The 21,256-nt window shown below is 44.2% G+C and overlaps 1 protein-coding gene across 2 annotated transcripts in view; it reads left to right on the top strand.

Annotated features, from left to right (window-relative positions):
• Positions 1-19,957, top strand: part of KRR1 (KRR1 small subunit processome component) — a 39,889-nt gene extending 19,932 nt beyond the window's left edge. Inside the window, exons 1-10 of one of the 2 annotated variants that reach the window (XM_085873389.1) lie at positions 2,441-2,728; positions 2,832-3,001; positions 4,142-4,276; positions 12,159-12,284; positions 12,819-12,902; positions 16,744-16,800; positions 17,030-17,206; positions 17,332-17,409; positions 17,503-17,593; positions 19,334-19,957. In XM_085873389.1, the coding sequence (XP_085729515.1) occupies positions 2,683-2,728; positions 2,832-3,001; positions 4,142-4,276; positions 12,159-12,284; positions 12,819-12,902; positions 16,744-16,800; positions 17,030-17,206; positions 17,332-17,409; positions 17,503-17,593; positions 19,334-19,479 (1,110 nt within the window). In that variant the 5' untranslated portion in view covers positions 2,441-2,682 and the 3' untranslated portion in view covers positions 19,480-19,957. Of the gene's footprint in view, positions 1-2,440; positions 2,729-2,831; positions 3,002-4,141; positions 4,277-12,158; positions 12,285-12,818; positions 12,903-16,743; positions 16,801-17,029; positions 17,207-17,331; positions 17,410-17,502; positions 17,594-19,333 lie in introns of those variants that run through there. The other variant, XM_085873390.1, reaches the window with a different exon arrangement.
• The last annotated feature ends 1,299 nt before the right edge of the window (positions 19,958-21,256 follow it).

The following is a 21,256-nucleotide window of genomic DNA, read 5'->3' as shown; positions in this document are numbered from 1 at the left end:
TCATACCCCCGACCTGCGATCATACCTCCGACCTGAAACAGAAGAAGGCCGGAGGCCTGAGTTGTTGGGATGATGATTAGGTGGTGCAATGCAACGACAGCGACCATTAGTTCAATATTAAATACTTCCTCGATCACAAATAAGTTTTATGGAGACCTCATACAGTATGCATCAGTGCGAATTCAAGCAGTTTGCAAAGAATGCTATGCTATCAACCATGCGAGTAAGAGAGCAAGTATCGAGGCGATGCTCCGTCGTGACACCACATTGGCTGATGGCACTCCGACAACGGAGTGCTTTGCGACTGAACAACCTCTCTCCAAAACAGAGGAGGATGAAAAAAAACGACCCCTGCAGTAACCACAGTGGGAGTTACTGATTTAAATGGCAAGGAGATGGGAGAAGAGACCTTGGAAGTACCTACGTCATCTTTTGAAGCTACTTTGACCAAGGGTGTCGATAATCATCCGGCAGCAACACTGGCTAAGATCAGGAAACGAAAGTCTGCGATAATAAAGGTGCAGAGAAGCAAGGCTCTTAGATTCAGGCACGAGCCACGCCATCGCTACCGTAACCGATGGTGCAGGGAAAACCAGCGGCGGACAGGGTGGAGGAGGAAGGTACCTGGGTATTTATCACCTGGAACAAGCACCAACCCCAGCCAACCCCAAGTCCGACAACCATAGCACCCAAGAATGGTCATAAAGATCAGAGTGCTCGGTTGCTTGCACCGGACTTCGTGGAGTGTGTGCAACGCGAGACTAACTTAATGTTCTTTGGTGTGGTAGAGTCACCTGAGGCTACACCTAAAGCCTGTTATAAGCACGATGTGATATTCCTGCAATCGTGCTACTCATCTCTCCTGTCAGGGACAGAGGAAGTACCCATCCGAGTTGTAGTTCAGATGGGGAAACGCCCTCAGCTGCAAACAAGTAGCCCGCATCCCATTAAGGTGGTGCTCCGCTCGAATGCCGAGAGGGAATTACTACAAAGGAGGGGGCATGACTTCGAGGCATCCCTGTCAACATACAGCCTAACCTCTCCATTAAGGAAAGGCAGCAACGCTGACAACTAGTTATGTAGTTAAAAAATGCACAACAGGTGAACGAGGGATCTGGCCTTCGGTTGAGAATCTGTGGGACGCAGATTGTAACATCCAAAATTCGAGCAGTTGCGAAACGGCCAATTGTCATGACACACAGGGGGCCACTAAATCCCCTCGCCTAATAACAATGATGTGCACGGATGCACGGAGTCTCATCAATAAGATGGATGCGTTAAGTGTTCTTATGAAAGAGCACTCGTCATTAGTTATTGGGACAACCGAGACCTGGCTCAGAGAAGAAATCACGGATGGGGAAGTAGCCATTCCAAGCTACTCCATTCTGCGGAACGATCGTGGGAATGGTAATGGGGAGGTTCTCATAAACTAGCTGTTGGGGTCTTCTACAGGTCACCCAGCAATTTGAGGGATCAGGATCTGGAACTCCTTGTGGAAATCATGCATCACGGCTCGGCAACAAGAAATGTGCTATCCATGGGAGACCTCAAGGCGCCCCATGTCAACTGGTTCATCCTGGCATCTATGGGAGCGCCAAACTCTTTCAACAGCCGACTTTTGGACGTAGCTGCCGAAGAACTACTGAAGCAGCATGTGGTGGAGCCTCCACGCTTCTCTGAGGGCCAGGAGCTGTCATGTCTGGAACTTGTATTCACCAAGGATGATGAGGATGTGCAATTGTAGTAATCATGTTGTGCTCCACTGGCGACACTTCCTACCGAACAATGTACCACGGATAGCACCGGGCAAGTATCGCAACATCTGGAAAGCCAACTTTGTGGGAATGAGACATGCATCCGCCAATATCCAATGGGAACTGGAGGATATAGATTCGGCAGATCAAGCGTGGCTACACGTCAAGTCAGTTATTCGAAACCTCGACCATCTGTCAATTCGTTTCAAAAGAGTTTACACAGGCCCTCCTGCCCTACTTTCCCACCTGACCTGACCTGACCTGACCTGAAAAAAAGAATTGTTACAGTATTTATGCAATGTTATCGTGTGCCGCTTACGGTTGTAAAAACTGTAACGGCCGTGATCAAGGGAGAAAAGGAATTACATTTCATCAGAAAGTGGCAATCACTTTAATTACTAACAGTCCCAGTCATTCGTTTTGGGAGAGCAAAGATGGCGGACAAATGGCTTCAAAAAAATGAGCTTCCTCTCCTATCCAGTTAGTATAAAGATCAGTGGCTTCAAGCGAGAATGCGAGTGGTAAGATGGTGGACGCGCGGCGAGAAGCTGCAAACCGGAAGAGCTATTTAACGACTCCAGTAGAGATGTGTGATTTTAATACCTAAATTTGGAGGCATAGTTAAACTAATTATTAAAGCTAATGAAATTCAGAAAACGCTATTAAACTGAAAGGAGAAAAAAAATGCAGGAACGAAAAAAACAACAACAACAGTATATCTCGCGATATTTGCGCACGCATCGTGCACCGTGTCTCGTGTGTGCATAGTTTTACGATTTCAAAACAAATTACAGTACTGTACTGTATTTACAACCGAGATTGAACAAATAAAAACATTGTGAGCGCACCTTTGAAACAACCAATCAGTGGAGAGTTTAAGACGAGGCGATATTTTTGGCGAGACGTTTCTGGGCCTCGGTGACTGTGGATGGCGAAGGCAGGGACAAGCCTCGCTGAGGGAAATCAAAACGACGGTGTGTTCATCGATAAACGTCCTGGGTTTACTTTGCCGCCTCGTAGACACATCACTATATGAGAGTTTTTTTATGATTTTCCTGATCGTTGTGTTCTTTCTAGAGCCAGAGCTGCACACTGTACCCGATGGCTGGAAGGAGCCAGCGTTTACTCGACAAGACAACCCGTGTGGCCTGCTGGAGAGAAGTTCTTTCGCTACACTTTTCCCAAAGTACCGAGAGCCGTATCTGAAGGAATGCTGGCCCCTCGTACAGAAGGCTCTGCTGGACCATGTACGTGCTGTTCGCAGTGGCCGTCATGAATGGAGTGTTTACTCTCGGACGTGTCATCATGGAATCTGTGCCGGTTTCGTGTCCAACTTTTGATATCTCGCTCCAATCATCACCCCTTTTACCACCAATCGCACCTCTTCCCTCCAATCACCCCTTTTACCACCAATCGCACCTCTTCCCTCCAATCACCCCTTTTACCACCAATCGCACCTCTTCCCTCCAATCACCCCTTTTACCACCAATCGCACCTCTTCCCTCCAATCACCCCTTTTACCACCAATCGCACCTTCCCTCCAATCACCCCTTTTACCACCAATCGCACCTCTTCCCTCCAATCACCCCTTTTACCACCAATCGCACCTCTTTCCACCGATCACCCCTTTTACCACCAATCGCACCTTCCCCCTAATCGCACCTCTTCCCCCCCCAAATCGTGTCCCCCCAATCTACCCCTCCTCCCCCACAATCGCCCTCCTCCCCCCCAATCATTTCCCCCCCCCAAATCTCCCCTGTTCCCCCCCCCCAATCGCCACTCTTTCCCCCAATCGCTCCTCCCCCTCGATTCACCTCTTCCCCTCCTCAATTCACCCCTTGATTTGCCCCTCTCCCCCCTCGATTCGCCCCTCTCCCCCCTCGATTCGCCCCTCTCCCCCCTCGATTCGCCCCTCTCCCCCTCGATTCGCCCCTCTCCCCCTCGATTCGCCCTCTCCACCCCCTCCACCCCCTCGATTTGCCCTCTCCCCCCTCGATTCGCCCTCTCCCCCTCGATTCGCCCTCTCCCCCCTCGATTCGCCCTCTCCCCCCTCGATTCGCCCCTCTTCCCCTCCCCTCGATTCGCACCTCTCCCCCCTCGATTCGCCCCTCTTCCCCTCCCCTCGATTCACACCTCTCCCCCCCGCTCAATTCACCCCTTAATTTGCTTCTCTTCTCCCTCCATTCACCCCTCTTCCCCTCCCCCCCCATTTGCCCCATCCTCAACTTCCAATCACACCCCACCCCCTGATGCTGTTTCAGAGTGTTTGTCATCATAACAGAAAACTGACTGGTTATCCTATGTTGGAAAATCATAGTGAATTATAATGGAGGTTTAGACTGTTGAGGCACGTAACCAGTGGTAGTTGCTTGTTTCCCATCATTCAGGGTGTGAAGGCTGAGTTGGACCGCATCGAAGGCAGCATGACTGTATCAACCACGCGGAAAACTTACGACCCTTACATTATCATCAAGGCGCGAGACCTTATTAAACTTCTGGCAAGGAGCATTCCCTTCGAACAGGTATGGGAGCAATGAAGACCTTTTCATGTTTTTGAGTTGGCTTTAATCAGTGATTGTAGTGGAAGAAAAACGTGACAAAACGAGCCTGTAGTTGAGCCCTTGAAAGGTACACGGGACTATCCCACATCCAGAGTCAAATTGAATGAAGTGCACCAAAGTTACTCTTTCAAGGTCGGTACACCTTTTCACAGGTGAGTGCGATTCAATATGGGAACCTGAGCATTTATCACATTGGATAGCCCAGTTTACTTCTCAGTGGCTCATTCGATTTGGTTGTCGTCACATATACACGTTGTCATATTTTGCCAGTTTGTTTGGCACCACCAACCTTCATAGTTAGAGAGCCCAGTGACACATAATTAAAGTATTGCACACGAAAGGTTTCAAGGTGTCATTTGATGGCCCATGGCATGAAAAACTAAATAAACCGTTTCTTGAGTTCGGCCACCATGGCCTTCGAAGGTTTTAGGTCCCTGAAAAAGGCTCCTTTTGTACTTTTAATCAAACCATCGAGCACGAGAAAAACGAAAATTGAAATCATCGATTAATTTAACTGAAATCGTGAAATGACAACTCAAGAATGAAAATATGCAGGCTTGGCTGAACAAGAAGGCCCCAAAAGGGCCCGCAGTTTGTTTCAATAAAACTTTTAAGCACAAACTCTAAAGTGGTCTTAGAATACTCCTATAATGTCCAAATCATCAAAAACACTGCTCAAGAAAAAAAATTACCTTGGCCCGTCGAGACAAGAAGGGCCCAAATTCGAGGAGGTGCTGAAAAAGGGCCCAAATCGGCCACTTGAAAATAACAAGCGTATGCTGTCATTAAGCAGTGTCATCGCTATCATCAATGTCATCTTCTAACAAAGCACTTTCGTCTATCTGTTCGTTTTCATCATCACCATCACTATTTTCATCGTCTTCCTTCTGCTTTTCGGGAATAACATCGTCTGGAAATTGGTCGCCTTCAAACCACACAAAACGATAAGTGCCGTCAATCAACTCCCAACCCTTACTAGGTATTTTGGTCACACTGTTGAGATGAGCATCTTGCCAGTATTTCGCCACGAATACTTCTTTCAATTTGCTGTCTCACCTCTGCTTCGCAAGGTGGTAAGCTACTCGTGTCAACACCTTTCATTTTTGTGAATGGTTTGGCAGGGTCCTTGGGAGCGTACGCTATTTCAAATACACGGTGTCTGTATTTGTATTTGTTCAGCGCAATGGGCTTTTTGGCACCGTACAACAAACACGTGAAGTCTTCAATGGCCTGCACCACGGTCTCATTGGGCGCTTCTCCACCTAGTTCTGCGACTTTCTGGTACCTTTGATCTTTCTCCAGAATAGCGAGCGGGCGTTTTTTCCCCTTTCGTGAGAAGGCTGGAGTGTAATCGCACCTCGTGAATGAATGGAATGCAGGGAACACGGTGCATAACAAGGGTCCACATGCCTCTGCGATCCGGGATACGTTCACATATCTTCTGTCACCTCGACCTGACGTGCCAACTTCCATCCATACACCAAGGGTCGTTTCGTGAACCTGATGGAGGAGTATGACTAGGATATCAGTGTCCGATGCCCTGATCACCACGTTATCGTTATCGGACAGTCGCAACTCGTTGATGTGCACAAGGTGCTGGCAGATTCTCGTGTCTCCTTCAGGATGATTGCTGCATAGTTCTCCAACTAAAGACTTATGGATCTGTCCGCCCTCCACAGCGAAGCATGCGTAGACATCGTCAACTCCAATATAAACTTCCTTGTCATGGAGCGCATGGGCATGACGTTGGTCTCCCCAATCTTTCAGAAGGAATCGCGGTAGCTGGCTTTTGAATGACGTAGATTTCAGAGCCTTATTCAAATCCTTAGGGCGGATTTGATCTGGGCCAGTGATCGTGTAGCGTACATCTTCAGCGCCGCGTCTTTCCCATTCACAGTCTTTAATCCAAGGTTGTTCATAGGTGTCGAAGACGATATCAACCCTCGTGGATGGGTACGCAACAACAGCAGTGTGAAGAATTGATTGCGATAACCCTCCATAAGTTGGTGGGAGCGACGGTGCGAGGAGTCGGAGCTGGTAGTTACCATCAATAACGTGCACATCAAGAGCTGGTGGACTTCCATGCTGTGATACTTTTTGTTCAAGGACAGAGAAAAGGGCGCTCTTTTCTGTGTGCATTATTGTTCCGTCCTTTTTGCACATTGTGAGAGGTACTGGCATCAGAGGGTGAGAAGGCGGTACTCGAGATCGACTTTCCTTTGTGACGCGACAATGGCTATTCTGCCAAACATGTCTCTGGTACACCGAAGCTGTTTGACGATGGGATTTTGCGCCCTTGGGTTCTTCGCTCCCTGATTTGAAAATGTCTTTAGTTAGTTTCTCTTGATTGGCTTCTCAAATCTGTCAGCATCTTCAGCGCATTCTCGGATGAATGAAATGTGTCGCTTGCGACCTTCATTAGCGATATTTAGAAGTGACTCGGTGATTTCAGAAGTCGTGCTTTTTCCCGAACTGATGTTGATCAGATAAAAAGTATCGAGTTTGAATGGGAATGCCGATGTCTGGATACTCTTCATCAGTTTCTGTAGATCGGTATTATCTCGTCGTATGTGGCTTGCAGACAGTTCCGCCTGTGCATCGTTTGTTCGTAGCATCCCGACCATATCGAAGAAAACGCCGACGAGTGCGGCTCGAGTACCTTTCATGACGCTCCACTGGAGGTGCCCGCTGTAACTGTTGGTTGATGCCGTAAATCCCGTCTGCCTTGAAGAAGCATCACAATTGACTGTCTGCTTGAGCGTCAGGTCTATGGGCAGTCGGCTGAACTGGTTCTCTGTTCTGCGACATGAAAACAGCCCTTGCCGTAGCATCTCCATCAGTCCAGGGTGTGTAAACTCGATATTCAGTCATCCATCTTAAGTAATAGTGGTGGTTTGTGGCAACGAAGACGTCAGTCACCTGTGTAATCACCCAGATGAACAGGTCAACGTCATTCGTGAGGACAGCTCTGTCCATGATGAGAAACAAACCCACGTCGCCAACGTACTGCAACCAAAACTGCGCGGTTTTGCCGAACTCGCCATCTAGTGTGCTCTGCACCAACTTCCCGTACTCATCTAGTACTGCATTAATGACCCGAGATTCAGCCATGGTGTCCATTGACTGGGCGTTGGTCATATCCACTGAATGAATCTGAGTAACCAATTCGTCGAAGTTCTCGTACGTGGTCAGAAATTATCTGAAGTGAAGAACACGCAAGGCTTAGGCAAACATTGGGTGCAGACATTTGCAGCGGTTGTAGTTGGTGCATTCGATGAAGCCACGTACTGAGCCAGATGCAAGGACGTCTGCATCAACAAGGAGCTGTGGTCCACCGGATTCACTGATTAGCTTTCCTATTGCTCTGAATAGACATATTGAGATATGGAAAACACCGAACAGGATGAATACATCATCAAATGTTGGACTTTCAGTGGATTGGATTTTCAAAGCATTCTTTGCCACATCCAAGTCGTAAGTCACGACTCCGTACCTCTGCCCGAGCTCGGCAACGCCTGCCTGTGTCACTTTGAGGGTCTGGACAATGAGTTCTTTGCTCAGAGGCGGCTCCGGAATGTTTTTCATGAAGAGGACACGTTGTTTCGGGAGGTGGTCAACGTGGAAACGACCCATGAAGCCGGCCCACATTGGAATATTTTCCATCTCGAGAGCATGTGCAACCATCCAGATAAAATCCAACTTTCTCGGGTTTTGAGATTTGAGACTTATCAGCTAGACTAAATACACCCATGTTTTCGTACGTGAAGCGGTCTATGCGGGGTTTCTTCTGGTATGGCTCCAGTGCCGCACTTTGGACATTTACTTTTCGTCTTGGCCGCCATTTGTGGGATGACACAGTGGGCATCGACTCCTCCGGAAACACTTCTTCAAGGGGTACTCCTATCCAGGCGGGAATGGTTTGATAAAAGATATCCATGGTATCATGCAATGTGTTTGCTCCAGAAAGGGTATGCACGACCTCGTCGTAATTGTCAAACGCCAGACCCGCTAATTCATCCACCTCAGCTCCATCTGGGCAATTGAGCTTCCTGTCGAGATTGGAATACGCTAATTCGGTCTCCAGCTCCTCGGTTGCCGTGTCGTTGATGCAGTATCTGAGCCGATTCAAGATGGTTGATACACGGCGACTTCCGGTGAGTGACTTCAGCGCCATGGCGATCAGAATATGCTTGACAGGTTTCATGGTGGCCCCTGATACGATGAAGAGCGCATCTAGACTGGTGGCATTAGCTCGGCGTTTAACAGCTTCTGAATGCTTTTTGACATTGAGACCACCAAATAGGACCCTGTAAAATGTCTCGACCAATTCAGGTGGATTACCTTCACCCTTTTTCAGTGAGTCAATTGTGAGCGGATCAGTGAGAGGCTCTTTCTTCACTGACTCCAGCGCCTTCCGCATCACGAAAGCGGCTTTCGTTACTTGCCCTTCGGGTGATGATTGAAATCGTAAACTGTTTCCACTGACGAATAATCAATGGCCGCGCTATGGACTATCACACCATATTTTTTGCTGGCTGATGAATTCATTATCGGTTGGCCTACAAATCTCTTCTTCAGTACTTCGCCAAAGTACTGATTCGTGGTGATGTGATTTTGCAACTCGAATTCTTCACACAGATCAGATATCGATCGAAAATTGATTTCAGATGTTCTGGTCGTTTCCTTTCGATGACGTGTTCTTCGACGTATGCATATATTGATTCCAAGACATCCTTCGAGACTTGCTTTTCAGGAGGTATTATCCTCCTTCATTGCGCTCACTCTGTCAGCGGCTTTAATTTTCTCGGATCGGCATCAATGATGGATGTACTTTGGCTCTTTTTGCAATCAGATCCACCCCTGATATCTTCACCAAGACATTTTGCAGCTTGAGAATTGTTGATGTATCTCATATCTTCTTCTCGGCCTGTTTTGTCTCAATCCTACCCGGTTTCTCTTTCCTACCATTTGGTCGGCATTTGATGTTCTTATTACAAAACAGACATTCGTCACCAAAAATACCAGCAGTGGACGTTGATGACGTTGGAGAAGTGACGCGACGTAACTATGTTGCGTTTGTCACTGACGTTTTGGTTGGTAATGGTAACTCTGGGTGTGCTCTGGCTTTCAAAAGGAATTAGCCACTGTGGCTAATCCAGGTTTAGAATGATTAGTCACAGAAGAAAGGAAATGGCCACATTTTATTCAAAAGTTTTTTTTTTTTAATTTTTTTTTTAATTTTTTTTTTAAGCAATCTGAAATAATAAGTTAATTTTAAGGCGGATGAGTGAGTTGGATTGTTCAGATTGGTTGGATGAGTGAGTTTGACGTGTGAGATTGGTTGAATGAACGACCATCAGGGGAGGTGGTGATTGTGTGTGTGTGTGTGTGTGTGTGTGTGTGTGTGTGTGTGTGTGTGTTATGGTCGTGCCTTTAGTTGGTAGTGGGGGATGGGGGTGGTTGTGGACCAGGATTGGGCCAACCTCATGCCAGTCAAACTCACTCATCCAACCAATCTCACCCATCAAACTCACTCATCCAAACAAACTCGTACTACTACTGATTGTGTCAAAACTCACCTGGCAACCGCTGACCCAACGAAGCATGTCACGCCGAATCATGCCGAATCATTCCAGAAAAAAAAAAAATTTTTTTCAAAAAAATAAAAATAAAATTTTGAGATGAGAATCATGGGAATCATGCGTAATTTCGGTCGTTTTTTAATTTTTTTATTATTTTTTTTTACTAGAAACTAGTTTTAAACTACCAAAGTTAGTATATATAAGTTTGGACGAAATCACGCGCGATTACCATAATCAAAACATACAAAATGGCGGCCGTCTCAACGAAGGTTGAATTCTGTACTAAAATCACCCAAAATTCGTCTAAAACTGGTAAAAAAAAAACAACCCCACTATAACATGGATTAGCCACAGTGGCTAATGGGTGGTTTAAAATATTAGCCACAGGTAAGGGGGATTCGCCATGTGGCGAGTGGCAGCGCACACCCAGGTAACTGGCAATTTCGATGATACAGCGGTGAAGTTTTTGTAACACTTGCTGTGATACCTGTCGGTATCTAACGGGAATTCTGGTAAACGTTCAACCACGCTACGATATTTGGATAAACAAGTTTTTCAGCAAGCGTCTGGAATTGGCTGAACTTCTTATCACCTTCAATTTGTTGGGCGTCACTTCTAGGGTATTACCGCAGGATCCTGCAGGACACTCATGAATAATGCAGCGTGTCGGCGGGGTCACCTCAGATGCTCCCCCTGGAAGACATATGTGGGACACTGTAAACCCTCGGTAGGAAGTTGTGAAACGATCGCGACAAAGGTGCATATGCATTGGGCTTGTCTGAAATATGAACATGAACTTAAAAACAAAACAATCAGACTGGAATTAAATTTATCTGTTCTTCGGAATGGTGTGGTATACCGGCTTACCTGATTGCGGAATAACTACAGTGGATCCTTTGTTGTCTTTTTTCCCCTTCTGTTTCCACTGAGCTCATTTCTGGCACCGGCTCTGTGAACGGCAGGTCACTGTCTGGAAGATGTTGTACATTCCTGTCGTCACTCTGTGATGAAGATTCTGGCTGATCATTGTGATCGTCATTATTGAACTCCGAGTCACTGGAATCCATTTGTTGATCCTCATCATTTGCACTGGGATCCATGTTCGAGTGTCCAAACACAGCACTACGAGTACGAAAGTCGAATCCGATTCCTCCCCTTCACGAGACTTACACAGCGCTACGAATATATTCTCAGTGCTGTGATGCACAGTTGGAGCTAAAAGAGAAACTAAGTCTACTCTCAGGAATGAGAACTTTGGAAATACCAGAAGAAATACCGAACTGCTGTTCCGAAAACGTTTAGGTTAGTTTCGTTTTCTTTTTTTCCAATTGGGTGCCCTTTTTGGGCCCTTCTTGTTGAACCAAGCCTGTGTATTTTATTTGAGTTGTCATTTTAAGATTGCAGTACATATCCGATTCAGTCATTGAGTCCGTGCGCGTTCTTTTCAAGTGTCCGATTTGGGCCCTTTTTCAGCACCTCCTCTAATTTGGGCCCTTCTTGTCTCGACGGGCCAAGGTAATTTTTTTCTTGAGCAGTGTTTTTGATGATTTGGACATTATAGGAGTATTCTAAGACCACTTTAGAGTTCGTGCTTAAAATATTTATTAAAACAAACTGGAGGCCCTTTTTGGGGCCTTCTTGTTCAGCCAAGTCTGCGTATTTTCATTCTTGAGTTGTCATTTCATGATTTCAGTTCAATAAATCGATGATTTCAATTTTCGTTTTTCTCGTGCCCGATGGTTTGATTAAAAGTACAAAAGGAGCCTTTTTCAGGGACCTAAAACCTTTGAAGGCCATGGTGGCCGAACTTAAGAAACGGTTTCTTTAGTTTTTCATGCCATGGGCCATCAAATGACACCTTGAAACCTTTCGTGCGCAATACTTTAATTAAACGTCACTGGGCTCTCGCACTATCAGGAGCATTTGTGTTTTTGATGAAGGATGAACCACGTGTTGCTCAGATTGTCACATTTGCTCCACATTGTTCCCTGTTTTGTTCATTTTCGTTCAGTTGTTGATAAACTTTGTTGATGCATCTCCGCTCTCGTACAAATCTTTCGACTCATTTCCCTCACGTGTTCATCGGTTAATCAAGGTTTCTTCTTGCAAGACAGAATGCCCTTTTTATATTTGGAGCTGTTTGTCAACATGTCCTCAAAGTTTATCTTATGCAGCCTGTGATGTTCACTTGTGTACAACGGGCCCAATATATTAGCTAACATGGACCCGTGCCTGCACCTGCTCGGGCTGCTGTGATAAAGGCAGTACGGATTCTTGAAGATGACGTGGCCTGTGATATCATCAAGATTGGAGGTCTCTTGGGAAAACGAGAGCGCTTTGTGAACCGTCGTCAGCGCCTGGTTGGACCAAAAGGCTCCACGATTAAGGTCAGTGTACTTTACTCCATTCTCACGTCCAGGAGGGTTGGTGCGGACACAACATATTTTGACTGTCATATGTTGAGGCAGGTGCAGTGCAAGTTATTCCTTTGGCCTTTCAATTTGATGTGCGAGTTTGTATGATTATACATGATGAGGGGTGGAGGGAGAGATTGGGTAGGGGTAGAGGGATCGTGACACACAGACACCCTTTGAATTGGAACTAATTTTAGGTGTGAATGAGGTATAATAGGGTCATAGAGGAAAAATGATTACGGTAATACGTAGATGGAAGCTGGCTGTTTGGTGAAGTGGTCAATGCGTTGTTTCTTTCTCTACCGGCTGATGTGGGTTTGATTCCCACCACTCCGTACTCTTGCCATCCAGTGTCTATGAAGTATGGAGTCTGCCAAACACCTCTCAATGCTGTTTATGGAAGGCCTTGCCTTACAGGAATCTGCAAATGGTTGGTTTACAGTGAAATGGAGGGAAGGGCATAGAAACTATGGAATTTCAACAATAACTGTGATGTTTCTTTTCCAGGCGTTGGAGCTGCTTACCAAATGCTACATCTTGGTGCAGGGAAACACCGTGTCTGCACTCGGACCCCATTCTGGCCTTCATGAGGTCTGTCAACAGATTCCCCCCCCTGTTATTCCTCATCGGTGTTTGTCACTGCTTTGATCGCCTATCATTTCGAATGGTGGCCTGGGTAATAATATGATTAACTTGTGGAATATTTAATTTATTTACTTTACAGTGATTTAAGGCTCATGGAGGAGTTTGTACTTGTATATCCCATGTAAGATTGGAAAATTGGGATACATCGGTGTACATTTACATTCATTATAAGGACATTAGGATGCATTGGACAAACCAAGAGTTCATGTGATCTAAGGGCTGACAGTATAGCCTGGAGCAGCGTTTCTCAACCTTTTTTTTACCCTTGTGGAACCCTTGAAATAGTTTTCATGTCTCAGGGAACCCCTGCATAAAAATTATTATATACCATTATTAATATCCAGCTCTTATATTTTTATCGGAGTTCACGTAAATATAATATTTTTTTTTTTCGGATACCTGGTTTAAGGAAAAAATGACCCCCTTTTGTCGAATTTATTGGCGATGAAGAAAAAAAACAAAAAACATACTGCTTGTTTATGAGACCTCACACCGAGGTTTTAATTCACACAAAAAAAATCTTTTTTAAATAAAAAAAACACACCTCATGTAACTTGATCAACAAAACTTAACTTAAACAAATAAAGCTGAAGCAATAAAAGGTAGTGAGACTGGGACTGAGACTGACTTCGCACGAGGAAGCACAGAGAAGATAGATGGACACCGTGCATGCGTCCCGTACTTGAGTCAGTCACTCAATGATACACGAATCCGCCGCGTACAGGACGTCCACTAACCAGTGAGGGCGGTTTCACACTGGCGCCATATAGACATCGTTAAATACATTCCCTATGGTTGTTATAATTGTAAATAATATAAGAGGTTGAAGCCTCTATTATAATAACCAAGGAGTTTCCAACAATATACCGTACGTGTCTCGTAAAATTACGAATATTGAATCAAACAAAAACTACTCAAAAATACATTAGCCTATTTATTAGTTTCTCGCGGAACTCCGGTTGAGAAACACTGGCCTCGAGGTATGCACACTCACCTCGAAGCAGCTGTCTCGCCTAGGTTTGAATCCCGACCCAGCTATAAACCCTCATCTCAGTGTTTCACAGGCAGACTGATTCATCAGTGTTTGTGCCGTCCCTCGGATGGATGTTCAATGTGAGTCCGTCTGCCAGCATTCGTTGGTGGACATTAAAGATCCCATGGTGTCCTTCACGAAGAATATGCGAGCTATCACTGGCACCCTGAACAAATTCCAAATTCCTGCCCAAACCAGTCAGAGGGCATTGCATCAGTGGCACAGCCATGCACTCAGTCAGCGACGCAACCCTGCAGCCTTGTGCTGTATACAAACGAATAAGAAGATGGATCTCAGCCTCGAGCCCCAGCATCGAGAGTCAAGAACTCAGATGGGAACAGCCAACAGGCCAACCCATTACATTTGTAAGTCTGTGGTTAATTTGATTGAGGTTTTTGGTGCAGTACATGATTGCTCTAAATATTTACCTGTAACTGTGTCCAACTTGTTTTTTTTTATACGTTTGATTATCAATGTTGTTTTGATTTAACCATACATTGCCAAAAATGGTGCTTCTCAGAATCCTTCATCATATTGATATCACCTGCCTTTGGATATCGGAGGTATCAACATTGATATGTCTGCACTGTATTGGTAGAATTTCATTTTTCCCTACATCACCGAAGATTGGGTGATTTCAGATGACGAACTTTGAATGGAATACATTTTGATTTTTCTCCTCGTTCTTGGTTTTGAAAACTCGACACACTGTGTTGTATTATCTCATGTGAAATGATGACACCAGTAAAGAACGCATCCTTACGGACGGCTTCCCCCCCAAACTCGCACTTCTGTCTGTGGTGCATTTTGTTACCCACGCCGAAGGAAAGGGTATTGCATTTGGGTCCGTTTGTTTGTCCGCACAGAACTTTCATGTTTTTCTCTGCAACCGCTTGTTGAATTGAGACAAATTTTTCACCATCGGTGTGACTACACATGTAGAATGTTTGAATGATAATTATGATGTCATAGGTTATGTGGTGTGGCAGCCATATTGGAAAAACTTTGGACCTCTGTATCTCAGAAACCACACCAAGGAAAAAATTGAAACTTGGCACAGATCACGTACTCCTCATGGGGAATGAGTGTGATTTCTTTAATGATGTCATTGGTGCCCTCATTATGAGATCATAATAGCATATGTAGAACGCCACATCCAAATGCCAGTGTGGACATTTATGAGTCATCTTGGGATTAAATGGTCCACTAAAAAAATTCATGACTTCATCGGTCACATGATTCAGTAAAATCAAACTTGTAAAAATCTTCTTCTCCAGAACGGTTGGACAAATCGAGGGGAAACTTCACCGAAGTGTTCCCCAAGCCGTGGGTGTACAAGTGTGTTCAGGAATAAATGATAGGTCACATGGTTTGACAGCTATATTGGATTGAACAAAAATATTAAGTCGTGTTTTTTTCTGGAACCACTTAATCAATCGATCTGAAACTTCACACTTATGACCTAGTAGAGATGGGGAATATACGTTTTAAATTTCTACTTGATCATCGGACACATGGTCTGGCAGCCATAATTATTGAATTTTTTGATCTGGGGTTTTTTTTTTTTTTTTGAATAAGACTCACTTGGCTGCACCTGAGTGGGTTTGAGGGTAGAGGAGTAGCAGCTGAAATGTGAATCCTATCCAGGTTCCTCCTGATGACTTCATCTTTGCTTTTTGCTTGTTTGGGTTCTTTCTGATAACTCCATTGCAGGGCTGTACCTATTTTTTCTTCCATTTGATTTGAATTTAATTAATTTTAATCCCATTCTAAATTCAATTGAATAATCATAAAAAAACGTCATGGGTTGGGCTCACATGTCTGATCAAAGCGGGGTTGCATCAAAGCGAGACGTCTTGGTACCCGGTCATAACTGCCAGCATTTGTAAAGTGGCAGTTCTAGTTACGTCTCTTATTAATGATGTAACACACCAGTACACAAAATGCACCACATAATACAAGTCCTGACGATGGTCTGCAATCTCTGATTGCTCCTTTAATTGTTTTGACTTGTAATGTCAGCTCCCACCGGGTGGCATTCTACAATCCGTATTTACGAAGAGAGAAGTGGGTCATCTCCTCACCTTGGAGCCTCAGGACTATGAATTTTATGCCTTCACAGACAAAGGCCAGAGGAATTATGCTTTTGGGTTGTCTCTATGTCCATCTGTCTTTGTCCATCCATTATCGTTTTTTGTTGTGACAAGTTGTGAACCATTAAAGGGATTTGCATCAAATCCTAATTTATGGTGTATACTCCCTAAACACACACGCACACACACACATTATATAAAGTATCATTATTAACCAAACATTTTAGCTTTTGGCATGTTAAACAACCTGCCTTCTTATCCTTTGCAAAACTTCTTTTTGCTTAAGGTGTGCATGTGTGTCCTACTCTTGCTTACACCTGTGCCACAATTTCTAATTTGACAAAAGACCCTCCCTGTATTGACCATTTTTAGCTCGCCTGTTCGAAGAACAGAGAGCTATAGCGATACCCTCGGCGTCAGCGTGAGCGTGAAAATGTTAGTTTTTTGTGCAAGTTATTTCCTTTCTAATGTTTTTATCTACCACACTATTTTTAACTGATTACAATATACAAATACATATATTGCTTTAAAATTATTTGGATCAGACTTCACTGCAATGCTTTATAAAAAATATTATTAGACTAGTCTTTTAAAAACGATAAATGTAAAAACAGGCGAGCATTGGGTGGCTTTGACACCAACTCTCTGGTTATCTCTGAAGGTACGAAAGGTGGTTTTGGACACAATGAAAAATATACATCCCATTTACAACATCAAGGTGGGCTACATCGTCTGATAGCCTTCATGCAATTTAATTTGTGTCGGTATTTGTTTGCATTATTTGATCTGCAAGTCAAAGCTCAGTGAACTGTTTAAAAAAGAAAATTTTTTTTACAAGTTATAATTTCTCTGTTCTTTGTGTTTTACTCATCCTGTGCGCACACACCTTCGGAAATCTTCATAAGGTTTGTTATCATATTGATTCTGTCATGTTGAATGGCGAGCAGTCGTTGATGATCAAGCAGGAACTCGCCTGTAACCCAGAACTCCGCAATGAGTCCTGGGAACGGTTCTTACCAAAGTTCAAGCATAAGAACCTGACACGGCAGAAGAAGATTGTGAAGAAGAAGAAGAAGCCCAAGAAGGAATACACTCCGTTCCCTCCTCCACAGCTGGAGAGAAAGGTATGCCAAATGGTCTTGTAATTTACTCTCTCAATCGTGGTGTAAATAAACTGGAAAGTTATTTTAGCTTTTGGTTTCTAGATGTGAGGATGGTGCTTAATGAAGAACCTTTTTGTGCATACCAGGTGGATAAGCAGCTTGCTTCTGGGGAATACTTCTTGGATCAACGACAGAGATGGAGGAAAGTGATGCAGGAGAGAAAGGTATGCAAACCTGGATGCAAATGCTTGTACAGTTACATGGCTTGATCTTTGTATGCCGTAGCTCGATGGCTGCAAACTTTCTGCTGTGCACAGGAACGCGAGGCAGAAATGCGTGTGAAACGGGAAGAGGAGAGAAATAAAGTTTTCATTCCTCCTGTGGAGAAACCCAAAATGGCTGTGAAAGGTGAGACCTCCGTTGTGTGATTGCATTTTATTATGCTTACCCTGACTAAGTTGCCGGTGGCATTATGTTTTCGGGTTGTCAGTACGTGTGTACGTCCGTGCTGATTTTCTGTTTTCTCTGCAACCGCTTATCCGATTGATACAATTTTCACCATTGGTGTGACTACGCATGTGGAATATTTTAATGATAATTATGATGTCATAGGTCATGTGGTGTGGCAGCCGTTTTGGGAAAAAAAGGAAAAATTTTGGACCTCTACATCTCTGAAACTGCTCCATGGGAAAAATAGAAACTTGGCACATGTCACGTACTCCCCATGGGAAATGCTATTTTTGTTGTTGTCATAGGTGGCTTCATTGTGACATCATACTTGCATACGTCAAATGCTTTATTCGATCATTATGAAAAATGTTGAGTCATCTCGGGCTAAATTGTATGGGGGGTGGGGGGGGGAATTGATGACGTCATTGGTCATGTGGTTCAGCAGCCTTTAAAAAATTTTTTTAACATAAAAACCTTCAAAAATCTTCTCCAAAACAGCTGAACCGATCGCCGCAAAACTTTACGCCGCAAAACTTTACAGGTATGATCGCCAATACATGAGGAACTAGAAGGGGAGCACTCGGGAGAGTGCAAAATCTCCTCCGCCAATACTGCTGGGTCACTCAAGTGAACCTTATATCTTATTCATTAAATATGATGTCAACAGTGCTGACAGAGTTATAGTTCTTTTCTCCAACATTTTTTTTGGGGGGGTGAGGGGGGGGTTGAAAATCACTTAAAACATGTAGAAATGCAAAAAAAAAAATTTTTCTCTAACAAATTTTTTTTTTGGGGGGGGGGGGGGTTGTAAATCACTTAAAACATGTAGAAATGCAAAAAAAAAAATTTTTTTCTAGCTTTTTGGGGGGGGGGACCAAGTCCAAAATCTAATGGCATGATCCTTGGACCATACCTAACCCCCCCCCCATCCCCACCAAGTTTAGTCGAAATCCGTCGGAGTTTTTCTGTAATACTGTTCACAAACAAACAAACAGAAAGGGGTGAAAACAGTAACCTCCATCCATTTTTGATGGCGGAGGTTAACAAATAATTATCCACCTATGACATCATAAATCACATGGTTTTGGCAGCTATGATTTTTTGAAGCAAACCTTCTCCAGAACAGCTTGACAGATCAAGGGGGAAACTTCACCCACATGTTCCTGAAGCTTTGGGGATACCAGGGTTGTTCATGAATATAATTAATAGGTCACATGGTCTGGCAGCCATATTAGATTGAGCGAAAATCTTTCAAAAAATTATTTCTCTTGAACTGCTTCATCAATCTAAGTCAAACATCACAATTATGATCTCGTATTCATGCGGAATACACGTTTTACATTTCAACTTGATTGGATGCATGGTCTGGCAGCCAGAATTATTTAATATTTTGAATCTGGGCTCAGGGATTTAAATCAAACTTGGTACAAGTATGGAAATGATGTAATAATGTGGGCAGAGGCATATCTGACGACACCGAAGAGTGCCCTTCTGGGATGTTTTTTTTTCCTAAAACACTCTCCAACATTCACTGATGAAGCTCTGAAAGTTTGGCGAAGATCCTTTTGCCATCTCTGAGAAAATTGGCGACGCACACACAGACAGACAAACATCTCTCTTGTAGTATACATCAAATTCTAATTTGGTTTTGGAGGTGACAGATTGCTTTCCACTCTCCTAATGTGGTGCCCTTTGCAGTCTCTGCAGATGAGTCGGTCGATGTGGACAAGCTCAAGGGTAAGGTGAAGACGGCTGGGAAGCGAAAGCTCGGAGCACCCCCACAAGAGATCATGCTGAAACGTATGACAAAAGAGAAAAAGGAGAAGAAAAATAAACGTCATTGAAGCATTGACCCTTCGTCAGAGCTCTTTTGTTTCAATGAACGGTTACCCCCAAACATTAGATTTGTGCTTCCCACACCGGTTGGCATACCTCAGTCAACGTCCTGTTGACCTGATCCATTGTTCCACCTGTAAGACTCGTCCTTAATTCTACATCAGGTGTGTAGATTGGTTTGGGAAAGAGAACCCACTCCCTGCATTGGAGGATAACTCGGTACTTTTCTTCCAGGAAGGGACACAATTGGATTGAAGTGACGCCACAGTTTGTTTTTGCAATAAAGATACATTGCGAAAGAGAGCAACCAATCTGGAGTAACGTTGCAGGAAGTGCATGTCACGGTATGTGGCACGACTGCAGCCATTTTTATTATCGTTTTTGCCAGGTTATTGATGTCACCCTTTTACGAATGGAATAAAAAACATTCAAACATTTGATTGTAATCCAATAAAGCTTACGGCTTATACAGTTTAATCTCATTAAGGAGTTTACCTTTTCGTGGAGTACCGCCACAAACACTGTTGCCCAACCACGGCCTTTACATGGAAAAATGCAAACAGCTGTGGGGTTTGAGAATTTTAATTTACCATTCACTTTGCTGTTTTTAAAAATTATTAAAATTTGAGTTTGAAGAGTGATCTTTTGACAAACTGCGAACCAGTTTGTAGTTCAGGAAAATCACTATTCACAGAAGGTGGAAGAGTCGCAGTGTGGAAAATAAAGTGGTACTTGTTTTGTTTTAAACACTATGAAGGCCTGGAGGCTGACAGGATGGCTTAGCACTACACACACTCGTCTCAAAACTGTCTAGCCTGGGTTTGAATGCTGACCAAGATGTAAACTGTCATCTTAGTGGTTTACAGGCAGGGTGATTCATCAATGTGTGTTGTCCTTCGGATGGACTTTAATCTGGCCGTCCCGACTGCTGGCATGAGTTTGTGGACGTTAAAGATCCCTCGGTGTCCTTCACGAAGAGTAGGTGAGCTATCGCCGGCACTTTGGTTAAATTACAAATTTCCTGCACTGTGACTACTGTTGGGAGTAGGATGGCAAACTGTCCAGCATGACCCCATGCCAAGAAACTGCTTCAACAAAACCAATGCTCTAACAGAGTATGGTGCATCGGATGAGGGTCTGGAGCATCCCAACATTTCAGTCAGAGTGGCCTTCCGCAGGAGCTGTGCAGGTCATGCGTGCCTAGATATTATAAAGCGGTAGAACAACTGGCTTGCAATTCGACCATGACACCCACAATTACATTTCTGATGCGTTTTATAATTTTGCACAATTACACTGCCAGTGGAACGACTTTATTTCGGATCAATTTTGATTTGGGTAAGGTGGGTTAATGTATTGTTCTCTTTGAGTCGTGGTCCTGTTACACCTTTCACTTCATAGCTGGTTGGAGCATAGTTCGGACATGTCCTTTTCGACCATCCCATCCCCCTATCCTCTACTCATTCCTGGGATCCATGTTTGTTCGATCAGCATAGCTGTGGTCAAATGCTTCTGAATGAAAGCTAATGATCAGGGGAGATGATACTGCAGCACTCTATTGGGACAAACCATTCAACCTGTCATGCCATTTTGTATGTGACTGCATCAGCATGTAGTCAAAGTGAGGACATTTCTCCAGCAGTGTGGTTTATTGAATCCTTCCATGGCCAACAATATATCCAAATAATATTTCCATGAGAGTATATGGGACAAAGCTCGGTCTTCACAGGGTGGTGTATCGGTAGCACAATTAACTTTGGGCTGTTTAACCTGGGTTCTATGCTC

Source organism: Eptatretus burgeri, chromosome 3 (assembly GCF_056783735.1).
Source record: "Eptatretus burgeri isolate ZD-2024b chromosome 3, Ebu_testis_v1, whole genome shotgun sequence".
Taxonomy (NCBI): Eukaryota; Metazoa; Chordata; class Myxini; order Myxiniformes; family Myxinidae; genus Eptatretus; species Eptatretus burgeri.
Note: the sequence above shows the minus strand (reverse complement) of the source record. Positions and strands in the feature narration are given on the sequence as shown.